This window comes from Coloeus monedula (genome assembly GCF_965178545.1).
Source record: "Coloeus monedula genome assembly, chromosome: 1".
Lineage (NCBI taxonomy): Eukaryota > Metazoa > Chordata > Aves > Passeriformes > Corvidae > Coloeus > Coloeus monedula.
The window spans coordinates 71668259-71682727 of record NC_138781.1 but is presented as its reverse complement, the minus strand read 5'-3'; the positions used below and the strand labels follow the sequence as shown (position 1 = coordinate 71682727).

The 14469-nt window shown below is 42.9% G+C and overlaps 1 protein-coding gene across 8 annotated transcripts in view; it reads left to right on the top strand.

The window, feature by feature from the left end:
- The window catches only part of RREB1 (ras responsive element binding protein 1), a 122188-nt gene that overhangs the window by 80334 nt on the left and 27385 nt on the right, over positions 1-14469 (top strand). For all 8 annotated transcript variants that reach the window (XM_082294421.1, XM_082294422.1, XM_082294423.1 and 5 more), the window contains 2 exons: positions 2548-2692; positions 3845-3984. In XM_082294421.1, coding sequence (XP_082150547.1) covers positions 2548-2692; positions 3845-3984 — 285 coding nt within the window. The remainder of the gene's footprint in view (positions 1-2547; positions 2693-3844; positions 3985-14469) is intronic.

Sequence of the window (14469 nt, the reverse complement as noted above, 5' to 3'; positions counted from 1 at the left end):
TCTGCATAGGTAGCTGCTAAACAGGAGTTGTGCATACTTGTTAATGGTTGAAAAGAGACTTAAAAGAAAATGGGAAGAAAAAATCCCATGCCCAATGCATAGCAGTTTGTTTGTTTGTTTTCTGGATGAATGGGATTTAGCTTGACTGATTTTACTCTCTAGCTATCTGAAAAGTAACCGTCCAAGCAGAGTTAGCTGTACATCGGCTGAGCTTCCAGAGAGTTAGGCAGTCAGGCCTAGTGTGGGTGCCTGGGGTGCAGAGACAGACAGGCACAGCAAAACCTTCTGTCTTTACTTTCAAGAGATCAGTGAAACCAGAAGGCAGTCTTTACCAAAAAGAAATAAAAACACAGACCAACAATCCATCTTCCAGGTTTTGCTTTGCCTGTGCAGTTGAATATTTTGATTTTTGTTCCCCCATGCTTTCTGAATTTTCTATCATTGTGGACAGAAACCCCTTGAACAAATAACTGGTTTCTTCTCCCTTATTCTTGTGTAATACAGGCAACTGCAGCTCATTCTGTTGTTTTATCACCCATGAAAGAAGCTCTAACTAGCACCAGAAGTTAGATCAGTACCACAGGGAAAAAAAAAATCAAGATTAAAGAAAATGAGGCAGTAGAGTATCTATAGATACCTTCCTGCAGGTTTTGTGAGACCAAGTAGCACTGGATTCATGTGGATAAATCAGTTGCTTTGGTGCCTGTGGTGCCAGAGCTACCAGAAGGCCAAGGCAGGGGAGTGCACAGCACTCTGTATGCTGTGTCAGCACCCCAGCTTTTCTCTGAGTTCTGGCAAACCTGGAGAGAGCCAAACGCTCAGAGCTTCAGCAGTCCTTTTCCTCCCAGCTCAGTGATCAGCAGGGAAAGAGGTCAGACAATTTCAGCAACATTTCCATGATTCTGTGTCCAACCTGCTGGGCACATCTGCACATAGATGTGACTGACAGGTGTCACCAGTGTCCATCCACCATTTGTGCGACAAGTGAGAGTTACTGCGGATCTGGGGAAACTGCAGGTTTTTTCCTCGTGTGGACCTGATCCTCCAAGCAGCCCCAGCCTTGACGGATGCTGAAAGCAGGCAGTAGCTGAACAGCCATTTTAATCTTGCACAGGTTCTAGTGGTGCTTTTGGCTTGAGGCTGTTCCTGCACAACACCTCAGTCTGTGGTTTGAGACAGTGATTTAGATGCCGCCTTTTTTTTTTTATAAAGCTTGAGATCGTGAAAGAAACATTAATAAAAAGCATTGTGTAATGAGACAGTCTTCCTGGCAGCTCCAGTGGGGTCTGCTGTGGGTCCGTTTGGTCCAGTGTGTTATCTCAAAGCATCCTGCCCTTGGCATCCAAAACTAAAACAGATTTTATGTCATAACATCCAGGCAGTTACGAGGACGTGCAAGACTCATCTGGGTTACAACATTCACTCACATTAGAACATGATAAATGTTCAGTCATGTTCAGTCATGTTAAATGGCACTGTCCTGAGCTGTTGTGGATGTGACTTCTGAAAGATGTGCCCAAGTGCCATTAACATTGTCTCCATTGTGTTTCTTTGAAGTCAGTCGTATGAACAAATGGCAACTCCTGCCTGCACTCAAATTTCTACCTATTAGAAGCTAAAAAATTCCATTGTATCTAGGAGCATACGTTTGATTTTTTTTTTTTCAATAGCACTATAAATTTGAAGGTTCAATGAGGTTGAAGGCCCTACATTTACAAAAAAAGAAAAAAACAAGAAAATTTAAATTTGAGCTTTGAGTTCCCAGAAGAAGAAGCACAGCAGCAATACCTTCCATCTAACTGAAGGGAACTAGGTGACTGTGACTTTCTCAGGTTGCAAATACAGAGAACCAAGAGGCAGGTGGGTCAGGTATACAGATATTCATGAGACTGCTTCCTGAGTAGTTGTCCAACTCCCTTTTCCTGTGTCTTTGTGACAAGAAACAGTTGTTTTCCTGGGAAAGCAGGTTTGTGAATGTGCCTTGGCAGTACTGAGTTTTGCAAGCCATACCTAATGCAGTGTGACCAGATAATCCTGACTTCAAAGCTGCGCTTGAAATTCGATATTGGGGTGCACCATTGTGTTAAGGATGAGAAGGAAACAAATACATTTAAGAAATGTTGCTCTGACGTTGGCATGTACAGATCTATTTGAGGTACAGTCTCAAACTAGGCAGAGAGCCAGTTGAAGATGGGGTACTTTTTTTGCACTGAGAGCAGCTTTAGGCAGAACCAGGTCCTTGTGGCTCATGGGGAATGGGCATGGTGCTCGTGAAATAGATGGTAGCAAGGCAAGTGTCGTGGTGTGGGTTGGGACACAGGGGAAAGCTTGTGGGCTCCCTGCTGCGGCCCCTCACAGGCCAGGCACTGCAAAGGGCCAGTGCCGGATTGTGCCCCAGCTGTGTTTCAGAGGTTCAGGCCGGTTTATGGGATCTCTGATGGTATCCTTTAAAGGCAAACCTTAGAAGTGGTGTTGGCATTAAAATTTATATGGACTTCCCTCCCTGGATTTGCCTCCTGACAGTGTCTTCTTCCCTCTCCTGCTCAGGCACATGAAGATTCATGAGAAGGATCCGAACAGCACAGCGAGCACCACTCCCCCCTCGCCACTGAAGCGCAGGCGATTCTCTTCGAAACGCAAGTTCAGTCACGATGCTGAGCTGGACAGAGAGGAGAGGACACCTGCAAAAAAGGTTCTTTATGGGGCATGAAGCAAAAGATGTTCCTGGTTGCCTCCTAAATTGTCAGCTGTTGAGTTTGTGCAGTCAGCACAGACTTGTTACTGCTCTGTATATGAGCCATGCTTGTCTTGTGTAGCCAGCACGGTTGTCTTGAGATGGAAAATGAATTTCTAATATCAGAGATTGAAATAATTCAATTCTTAAAATTCTTTATTGTTTAAATTTTTGGATTTGCTTATGATTTATAAATAATTATTGTTGGATGATAAGAGGATGAACTATTCCTTTGCTGCTGCAGCTTTTCCCTTAGCTTTTTTTTCCCCTCCCATTTATTTTGTAGTATTCTTGGAGGATGGTGATTTAAACTTTTAAAAAAACAATGTTTACTTCAAAAGCAGCAGCAGCTGAAGTCTGCTTTTGTCTTGATCTGGAGGGAAAAAAAAATCTACAGTACATTTCCCTTTCACAGTAGCATAAATCCTCCATTATTGGAGTTGCATGAGCAACCAGAAGATACTTATTTGAAGGCTAGATGTTTCCATTAGGGTTTTGTTTATGAAATATTTTAACACATCTCAGTCATTTGCACAAAATGTATGTTGTCTGCTAAACTTAACTCAACTCTTCCCACTTACTAAGTGGCAAGCTAGTAGCAGTTCCATTTAGCATACTACTATCCCTCACTCTGTGCATGCTTTTCTCCCTGTAATCAGAAGAGAAGTACAGAAAACATGCAGAAGTTCATTGCTTCTCCCTGAACCACTTGACTTAGCAGTTGGCAGTATCTCAGTGGCATAAATAATTTAGGCTGACAGCTCCCCTGGCTTTCTGAAGGGGGAGGAATGCTAGTTCAGTGGTATATAAACACATGGGTTTATAAGTTGTTCAAATCACAGTTCCTCATTAGAACTGATATATCTGTGACTCAGCTGCACACTTTATCCCCTACTGAGCCTCCTTTTCTGTCATGCATGTTCTTACACATGTGCAGAGGCTGTGTCGCTTAGCCACTGTCCTGAGGAATGAGTCATTTGTGTTGGCTTGCAGCAAGGTTACTGATGAAGCCTGCAACTTTTTTTTAAGAGGAGAACTTCAAATAGATTGCAAGTTCGGTTTGTTGCTTACAAGTTGGACTAGTGAGGTTTTTTTCCCTTTTTTCTGAAGGTTGTCGAGGATGGCCACTCTGGTGAAGGAGATAAGAAGGCTGACGATGAAGTTTATCATTGTCCAGTGTGTTTCAAAGACTTTTTTTGCAAGTATGGGCTGGAGTCCCACATGGAGACACATCCAGATAATTCATTGAGGTAAGAGATAGTACCCAGAGTGTCTCTGCTCACCAGATGGCCTGAACAAGCCTGCTGGGGAGGAGCAGGAGCCCCTCAGCCCCCTGCACTGTTAACTGCCCCCTTTGGTGTTTTTGAGCAGGTTTTTAAATGTTTTGCCTCATCTTGTGTCACCAGGGTGCTGTAGGGTTTAATTCTATTACTTTTTGTAAATACAGGAAATCTTGCCAGTTAATAGCTGGAAATGTTTTTAGAAAAAATTAAAGCCCCTCTTCCTCCCCTTGAAACCCATCACTGTTACATAAAACCGTAAAATGCCAACATTGCAAAATTCTAACAAGTTAAACTGAAGATGCTTAAAACTTGATAAAAAAAACTTGATAAAAGTATTCCGGTATCATCCTATGAGATTATTCTGTTTGTGGAGAAGAAAGCAGCTGGATAGAGTTTTTCAGTCATTGGAGTGAGTGAAGGTAGATGAGTTTCTGGTTTCGACTTTCAATAAAATCTTTTATGCTTTTCTGCCTTTTGAGGTTAGGGAATGATGTGGATGTTGGCTTAAATGAGCTTTTTTTAACAAGGAAAAATTATTTATTAATTGTTTGGGAAGGTGCTTGAATGTTGTGTTTTGATTCAAGTAATTGCCTCTGAGACTTCTGAAACTTTTTTATTTCCTGTTTTTTACGATAGAAAAATGTAGAGCCAGATCCATGAAGATATAAAAGAAATATTTTAAATCTAGTTGAAACATGTAGAAAAGCCGCTACTTTAGGAAAGGAGGTTGTTCGTTTGCAGAAGCTTGTCAGTGTTTTAAACTTATTTTGGGACATTGAACTAGTGATTGTTTTGAAAGGGTGAAGAATTCAGAATCTTGAAGTGTAAACACTCACTCCTGGATACAGGTTCTTAAAAGAATGGCATGGAGCAGAGGCATCCCATTCTGTTAAATGGGATTAATGCTATTAATTTTTGCCTTTTAAAAATTTTTATTTAGAAAACCTTGGTAAATACATGTAAAGTACTTTTTAAGGTCATTGTTAATGTTGTAGTTAATGGGAAAAGTTGAAAGCTTGGTCCAGTCAATAGTAGTTAATTAAACAGACTTTGCTGTTTCTGAAGTAAATGAGGTAAATTTTCATTGTTGATCGAAGCTGAAACAGTTGTTCTCCAGTAAGAGCTCTGCAACCCCCACAAAATGGAGTCTGGGACAATTTTGCCTTACACTTCATGCTTTAGAGAAAGCAGCTGACATATTAGGTTTATCCTGGCATTACCCTCATTTTGAAGCTTCTCTGAAGATATGACCTCTTTGCAAAGTTGTATTCCATGGACCTGAGTGGAGAGGTGGATTTTCTTGCTTTGCATGATGGATATAAAATAATGGAATAGATATCCTTCTAGCTTGGCAGCTTTGCCAAGTCTGCTGTGTCAAGGCAGCAAGACACAGTGGCAGTGCAAACATGCTGTTCCTCTTTATGCAGCTTTTGCTCTGGTATTAGACTTGCTTATGGGTAATATTCTTCTGAAATGGATTTTGCTACCCTTCATTCTGTTGAGCAGCAAAGACTAGAACATGTCCCTAAATCAAAGTCACAACTGTCAAAGCTCCGTGGGTATGATTTAAGAGTGACGCTGGGATGCTTGTCTTTATAGAATTGTCTAGATGATAGTAAGAGCTTTTTGTCAGGTATTTGCTTCAGCAATTTAAGACGTGTCAGTGAAGACAGGACAAGGAAGATGTGGTCCTCCCTGGACAGCTGGTATATTAAGGTGCAACTTACCCTGCCCATCTGGTTTAAAACATGCCTTTTGTCCTAGTCTAGACATGTCAAATGACACTGTCTGCCTGGCCCAACCTAACAAAAAGTCTTCTAGTAAGCAGAGCAGTTTGGACCGCTGTTAAGGTGACTCATCCCAAATGAAATGGGTTAAAATCCTTGGCCAGCACGGACTGTAATCCCCTGGTTCCCAGGGTTATGCAAGACTGTTTGTAGGATTCAACAAGATACAGAGAATGTAGCATGCCGTTCTCAGTCCTGAGTTCAAGTGATTGAAGTCCTTTTGGTAAGGCTTAAGGGTGGTTTTTTTGAGTGAAAGAGATGAAGAAAAGAGAATATTTTGCTAGAGTAGTAGAGCAGGAGACCTGTGTATACAGGTGTACCTGTGGGAGGGGAGCAGACTGCAGAATGTTAAAAGGCTTTCATCAAATCCTGTTGTTGCCTTGTTGTAGAAAACAAGGGGAAATAACTCTTGTTAGAGTTCAAACAAACAAAAAAGCACAGTAACTGTGTTGTGAGCAAAGGGCAGAGAGCGTAACACCCCCAGTCTCCTTTTATTGCCCATATTGTAAAAGCAGAGTCACTTGATCAGGACCTGTGAGGAAGGTATTGGAGGTGTATCCCGGGGTCAGATACTGTGGGTCTAGTCTTTCTTTTGAAGCTACTGCAGTAGGCAGCAGCCCAGCACAGACTGTTTTGTCATGGTCAAAAATAAGTGATGCTCACTCTGCCTAGTCAGGCCTTTTGGTGTAAGGGCACAGGTCAAACATGCGATTCCTTTTTGCTCCCCCAGTAGTTCCTATAAAAAGGATTGCAGACCAGCTCTGAAGCAGTGCACCAGTGTGCACTGCCTTGATGGTGGCACCAGCCTCCCTTCAGGGATGCATCCTCGGCTGTGGCAAGATGCCAGGGTGGGCAGGAGCTTCTGCCTGGCTTCCCTGTGGTCCTTTAATCCTGCCATTTTAGTGGTGTTGTGTAAATACAGCCTCTTGCCCCCAGAGCTGTCTGAGTCTGTCTGTCCCGGCCACCCTCTGCTAAGTAGCAGAAAAGGTAAGGCTGTCTGGCAGCCCTTGGATCAGTATGTGAGCAGCTAATTTACAGGGTGGGCCATCACCCTTCCAGATACTGTCAAATGAACAACTTTAAATCACAGGGTTAGCTGTTCAAAGTCAGATGAAAAGACATTCACCATTGTCTTGCCCAGAACTGCTTTTTCATGTAAAACCCCGAGCAGGGAGCACCTCATTGTTTACTTGCAGCAGAATAAACAATACTTAATCCACTGATTGTGTGAAAGGGGCTCCCGCTTGGGAGAGTATCTCTTGATTATGTAAAATCCTAAATCGTGCATCTTTGTCTCCTAATTACGGTAAGAACTGCCCTGCTCTTGCGAGCAATAATAGGGCCCTTTGTCCCATTGACAATGGGCTGTGGCGCTGCATCTCCTTCATGGCATCACACCCCCTGGTCAGTCGCTGTCCCTTTGAAGCCCTGGGTCCTGCACCCTAATTAATGACATGAGCTGGCCCCAGCGAGGTTGTCTGCAATGCCCATTAGCAGTGGAAGGTGGCCCAGGGGGTGCTTTCTGACCCCCTTGGCCTTTCTACCTGGATTATTTAAAGAAGTCTGCTTCCCTGCAGCTGGGGCCTCAGGACACTGTCTATTTTGGTGAGTTTGTATGTGAGTGTTGATATAATTAGCAGAGAGCTGAAACGCTGCACAGCCAATAGGGAAAATGAGAAACCTCATGGAGCAGGGTAGTTCCTCTGGAAACTTTTGTGGTGCAGGGCTGCTGTCAAACGTGAAACTGTGCTTGTAAAGGTCGCCTGACAGCTCTGAGCAACGTCAGCAGTGTAAGCAGAGGAGATGTGAGGATTTCCCAGGGAGAAACCTCTCCAGATGCTGTGTTGAGTTTCTCCTCTTTCCTTTGGCAAATATAATGGAACAGGCTTAAAGTAAAACGTGTGGGTTTTAAAAAAAAGTACACGCACTGTAAAATTGCTCTCTCTCTCAGTGTAGCCAGAGCATACCGTTTATATTTCCTCTCCTTCTCCTCCAGGAGGTTTAGTGCAGTACACTGTACCGTAGAGCTAAAGTATTTTTAATTTTTCCTCCCTCTCAGCAGCAAGGAGACATTTATGCTTCCTCTCATGCCTGGGCATCTTCCTAAGGAGAGGAGGAGGGAGCTGGTGATGCTGTTGCAGTTACCTCCTTTCTTAGACTCATTCCAGCATCAGTATCAGCCAGGGTAGTTGTGCAGTTTGAATGTGGTAGAAGGCTGCCTCTTAATAAACATTATGAGGCTTTCTGATCACATTTGGTTCAGTGTGGCATTGCCTCGAGTTACAAGATTTGGTTTTGCTATATCTGTAAGATGTAAGAAACAAGTAGGCATTGCAGTGCGAAAGCCACTGTCTGCCTATGTCACTGAGCTGACCTGATGAGCAGAACCAGTAGATGCCTATTGCCATGAATGGATTCAGGGGAGATTAAGTTTTTTGACCTTCTATAGAGCCTGTCCAAACAGTGATGTAATATGTTAAGCTTTGTAACTTGCAGATTCTGGGCATATTTTCACAAGGACAGCAAAAGCAGTTCTTTTCCCTCAGGGTTATGTGCTTCTGTAAAACCTCCAAACAAAGGAAACCAAAAGCTATTCACAGCCTACCTTGTTCTTCAGAGCAGCCTGCCCAAGTTTTGCTGAAATTGTGTAGAGGTTGAGTGCTGCCATGCAAAGCTATTGTTTTCAACAGCTCACAGATCAATAACAGGCACAGCAACAGAAGAACTCAGGCCCTGGAAGGAAAAGTGTCAGGACACTCTGACCATCGGTATCTGTGGTCGTCTCCCTCTAGTTTTGCCAGGGTAACCACTGTGAGGTCATGGTTTTGCAAACACTTGCAGATAGAAATTGCTATCATTATTTCTTGGTGTTACCTGGCTTCACTGACATGGAGTGGACAACTTAAATGCCATAGGAATGTTCTTCTGGACTCTGTGGGTAAATTGAAGATGTCTGCTACATGCAGCTTGCAATTCAGGCAAGCTGGTCACCAGGTTTCCCCCTTTGCCAGCACATCCACATTCTTCAGTGTATGGTGGGATGCTGCCAGGCACCCAGACCTGTGTCCCAATCTTAAATCATTTTAGCCAATGCACATGAGCAGCCCCATTAAAGTCAAGACAAAAGGAAGTGGGTTTTGGGTGAAAAAGATACCAGCTACTTACAATATGGCATGTTTATTGCCCTGTTACTGTTCTTCAAGGCAGTTCTGCACACTGGCTTTAGGGAGATAAAATAGTCACGAAAAGAAGTGGAGATTTAAAGTGGTATGGAGGTGATTTCAGTCATTAGCACCAGGAGAAAAGACTAGTACAAGGTTAAGTTGTTTTCGAGCAGCAGTGTGACAGTGTAAAAGTACATTGTACGGAATGTCAAAAGGAAAAAAAGGAAACAGCCAGAAAAAGACCCTTAAGTGTTATTCCCGTTTTTGTGAATGCCTATCTAAGCAGTTTAGGAATTCACTTTCTATCTGTTCTCTCCTTATATAGTAGGGAATAATCCTTGTGGCTTCCTTTTTCTGAAGCACATTGCTGTCTACATGTGACCAGCCTTTTGTGGGAAGAGAGTGTTAGTGGTGCTACAAACTTGCAACAGTGAAGGTGTTTGAAAACTAGATGTTGCTTGCAATTAATTTTACTGTGAGACAAAACTACGGGTTCATGATGGGGAGAGGAAGCTTCTTTCTAGTAGTTGACACTGCTGTTATTGGAAGCAACTTGAAGCATGAATGACAAGTCATCTTCATTCAGCATTATGAAGTTATATATTGCTTTTTCTCTCTGTCACAACTGTTGATGTGCACATAGCCTCATTCCTTGTTAGCACTTCAGAATAAAAAACATTGCGCTCTTTTAATGAAGATGGATAGTTCTGAGGTTGTTGTATCCTACACAAATTGTTGAGAGGGATGGAGAGCCCTCCAACATAGACATGTTCATGGACTTCCTTGACCTCTGCTTTTGGCATACTGTATTTTGGCCCCAATACTTCCCTTTTTAGTCACTGAGATTGTACCGGCAGGGATAGTTTAGGTAGAAATTGCTCTGGAGTTACTGAGTACCAACACAGTTAATGCTACGAAACTTGTTGTAGCCAAAGATGGAGGTGACAAGGGGCAGTTGTGTGACATTGCTGATTTGAGCAACTCTCCTGCTCTGCTCTGCTCTCAAGCTGGTTGCTCAGTGTCTTGCTGATAGAAACTAGGAACCAAATCCTAATCTCTTGCTGGCATTTTCAGTGCAGGAGCAATTCCATGAGACAGCTGATGACGATGAAATCAGCTCTGGTAAATGCTATGACCAGAAATGTGCTGTCGTAGAATGCAATTCTTGGTAAGGCAGAGGAGAGGGTATGCAAGCAAGCTGGTGAATGCATCCTTTCACTGAGTAAATGGAGCAGTAGAATCAGTGGGTTGTCTTGCAAAAGCAGTACAGAGCTGCATGTTACATGCTTTCTGAAGTTTCTGTTCAGAAAAGAGAGCTGGGAAACAACTGAAGAGCAGCGCGAGTCAAACACTGGCCTAGAAGTGGTCAGCTCACATCAGGGAGCTCATTGTGTGAGGAAACTGGGAATCCAGAGCAGCCGGATAAAAATACTGGCTGGTGAATGGACACAGAGAGTGATGCTCTCATGTGAAACTGTGTGGTGTGTCACATGGTGTTGAGTATCTTAGCTTGGCTGCCAGAATAGAAAGTGGGTAAATGCAAAGCTGACTGTAGCAGAAAGCTGCTTGTAAAAGGGCATGCAGGAGGGAGAAGGGGCTGAGCCAAAATAGGTTATTAGCACGCCTGCCTGATCCTAAGGAGCAGGATTTGTTTATATGCAGTCTCTCTCAAAGTGCTGGTTGCTGCTCAGTGTGTTGGCAGTCATGTCTGCATGCTGAGCATATCTTAACCTGCAAATGTAGATAAGGGCAAGGGACTGCAGTCCAGATTCAGCTGCACCAGTTTGTGAGCCCTGTTGTGATCAGTGGATGCTTATAGGATAGAGAAACCCCTGGAGATGTATTTCTCCTTCTGTAACTCAGGAAAAGTGGTGGCATATTTTTTTTAAACATAGTAGACACATAGATTTCTTTTTTAACTTGCTGTTAATGTTAACATTACACAAGTACTTGGCTTCCATATTTGAAAGATGTGTTAGAAGATAAGACTTTTCGTTTCTTACCTTGAATGAATACCAGAAGGTTCACTTGAGTTTGTGTGCACAAATAACAACTGTTATTCTGGATGTTGTGCAGCTTCTCATTTTGGTAGTGCAGAGGACTGTACTGGTCAGGTTTTTTTTTCCCCCAGGTATGTTTGCCCTAACTATTAAACCCTTCATTGTTATTTAAGTTGATCTTCAGCTGTTTCTCTGTGATTCTGTCCAGCCAGTTTGTTGACACTTCTGGTTTTTAAAACTTTGACCTTTATTAAGTAAAAAAGTCATTATGAGAAAATGACTAGTTTGTGTGAGTGTCTGCAGGCCGTCTCCCATTTTCCCATTATTTTGTCTTAGTTGCATGTTAATTTTGTTGAAGTAAATGGTACAGTAAGCCACTGTTCCACCAGGGCGGAGGTGTTTAAATCTGGCTCTTATTGAAGTGTTGCTGGTAAATGCAATTCATTACAGTGTTAGGAAGAAGTTCTTACTCATTTTTCTTTGCTCACACACAAAGGAAGTTAAACCATGACACAGCATGGCTTGTGCCTTTTTATTAAACCTTACAGCAGTTAATTTCACTGGAGTTACTTTGACGGTGGGAGTCACTGGTGTGGACACTGGCTCTGTAGCATGCTGACAAATTTCTGAAGCACAACATCACCCTGGTTTATATTGGGTCTGTCCTGGCTCCTACGGGATATTTTTCTCGCCTGGACCACAGCGCAGCTGTAGGAATGCACATAACGCTGTGCATCCCTCTATTAATAGAAAGGTTGGTACAGGGGGTTCAGCCTTGGCTGCACCCAAGGGTGCCTTCTTTGAGGGAGAGGATTAAAGAGAGTGACAGGAGACATCGGTAACAAAATCAGACCGCCAGTGGGGCACTGGAAGAGGGGAAAAGTTAGAAGAAAAGTCCCTCCTTTGCTGAGGCTGTGAAGCAGCATTTACTGAACATCTAGCGGGCTGTGTCCATCCCCTTAGGCACAAGGGAAGGGAAGGGGAGCCTCTCCAGCTGGCAGGGAGTTGGCTCCTGATGCTGCCTGCGGTTCTAGCACAGCCCCATAGCGGTGGGCGAGGTCGAGATGGGAGAGCAGCAGGTCCTTCGGGGTCAGACACGCTGTGATGCTGCCAGGGAGGGAGGCAGGAATGGGCATTGCAGGGCAGCAGGAGGGCCTACAGGGATTCCTGGGAGGGAGGCAGGAGCGGGGTTCACAGCACTGCTGCTTTTCCATCACTCATCTGCAGCAAATGGGAGAGATTAGTGCGACTGTTGGATGTTATTTCCCAGGGCCCTGGGTGTGGAGGCCAGAAAGGGTTGTTTTTTGTTTTTTTTTATCCAAAAGGAGATGAGTATCTGGACCTGGGTGGGGTTGCACAGGAGCAGAAACCAGTTGGCTCTTTCTCATCTCTCTCACTTTGCCTTGCCCCAGAAGTGAAAGAGAAGCGAAGGAATCCTTTCCTGAAGGGGAGTATGTATGTAACCTGATGGCTTTTCTTTCATAGGTGGCGACAGCCCTTGTGTTTAAAACTTTCCTTTCTCCGTCTCCCCGTCCTTGTCAGGCTCCCCTGCAGCTGGACATTGCCAGTGTGGAGGCTGGGAGCCTGCTCCCACTGCCGGTGTGGACATGAGTCATCAGCAGGGAATCACCCATCTTTCTCTTCTACTCAGTTGTATTATTTTTAGGTCAGCATAGGAATTTCTTTGCTCATGAGAGCCACATGAATTCTGCAAATAATGTGAAAGAGAAAGGAGAATAACAACAGAGGTAGAAAACACATGGTACCGGCTGGGGATTTCAGTGGGAGGCGTTACTCAACTTCATAACTTCATTGTGTATTAATGACTTCTGTCTCAGGATATGTTTCATTCTTTTTTTGTTTTCCTTGCTTCTGTTTGTGGAAGTTGCTAAAGAACACAGACACCAAAGGAACAAAGTGGTACAAAGCTTTTTTATTTTAGATAAGGCCTAGAAATTAGCACTGGTTTTATTTGTTAACATCCACAATATGGGCAACTTTGTAGTACTGAGCTGCATGGGTGAAAACAGATTTTAGTCCGTGTGGTTTCAGAAGTGCAGGTAGAATAATGGTAAATGTCACTTTCCCACCAACAGTCTCAGGTAATGCAGAGCATAGTGTTTGTTTAATTTCTTGGTAACATAATGATATATACAAATATTTGGCATTTGCATCTTGACTACTGAAATATAAAATCTAGAAGGATTGAATATTTGTCTGCACTACTCTTAATCAAAATCAAGACTGATTAATTTTGCTTAAAATTCAGCTCTGCAATTCCTTTCTAAAATGTCTTTCCATTTCTTAACAAGAAAACCTATTTTCTCTGCTGACAAATTGGAGTTGTCTCAGAGGAGAGTGTAGTGCAAGGCAACAGGCACAGCTTATGTAAACTTTTCTTGCAGAAGGTGCCACTTACCAAAAGTGTAGCAAATCCTGCCTTGCCCCTTTGAACAAGCTTTGCAAAGCACTGACTATTTCTTAAAGCCTGTTAAAGTGCTTTTATATCCTAATTAGCATTACCAATTTCAAGAATACTAACTTATTTTAGGAGAAAGCTTTTTAATGGTGTGTTTTTACACAGAGACCTTGTCTGCATTTAAAAAAGAAAAAAAAAAGAAAAAGCTGCACTGGTGTAGTAATAATTAATCAGACCTGCCTGGTGTGATGCATGGCCTGAGCACGACGGGCAGCCTGGTGATTCCGTTGTTACATTTTGGTTCTGCTTTTGTGTTTTAGGAGTTCTGTTTCCTTACTTGCTTGTTTTTTACACCTCTGCCAGCAAGCCAGTGCCCTGGTATTATATTTGCATTGTTACAAATATGAGCAACTCCAAAACATAAAGGCAGTTGAGAATTAAAGTAATTTTAAAGAGGCCTTAGCTCCTGGAAACGCTTTGTTTCCAAACCTCTGTGCTTGGAACTGAACAGCTTTTTTCTCCCTGCACTGGAATCATATTTATAGAAAAATGGAAGACTGTGGCCAAGACCAGCAGTCACTTGATAACACAGCAGCTTTTATTAGATACATCTGGAAACTTACCTTGCAAGTAGAGTGCTTTTATCTCTGCACAGGTGTTGAGCCATTGCTCGGCCCGTTCTGCTAACAACCTCAGAAGCTGTTCCATCAGTGTTCTCTGCAGCTGTGTCATCCATGTTTGACTTGGAACTGCATATGAGCAGACTTGTGAAATTTTAAGGAGAGGGAGGCTTTTCTGGTGTTTTGTTTTGTGTTTTTAAAGTTCATCATGAGCAAACTATTACCATATGTTTCAGATGCTTTATTTGATATGCTGGACTTTTCAGACTTTCCACAATTACTAATTTTTTTTTTTTAAAGCAGTTTAAACAAGATGAAAAAACGTTTGTATCACCTAGGATTCCTTTCTCTTGTTCTTCTTAGACTGCGGTCTAGATTTAAAAATACTGTAGGCAGTGACACTACCCAAAGGTGGAAAAGAGTAATGATGACAAAACAGAGAAATTAATAGTTAGACTTCCT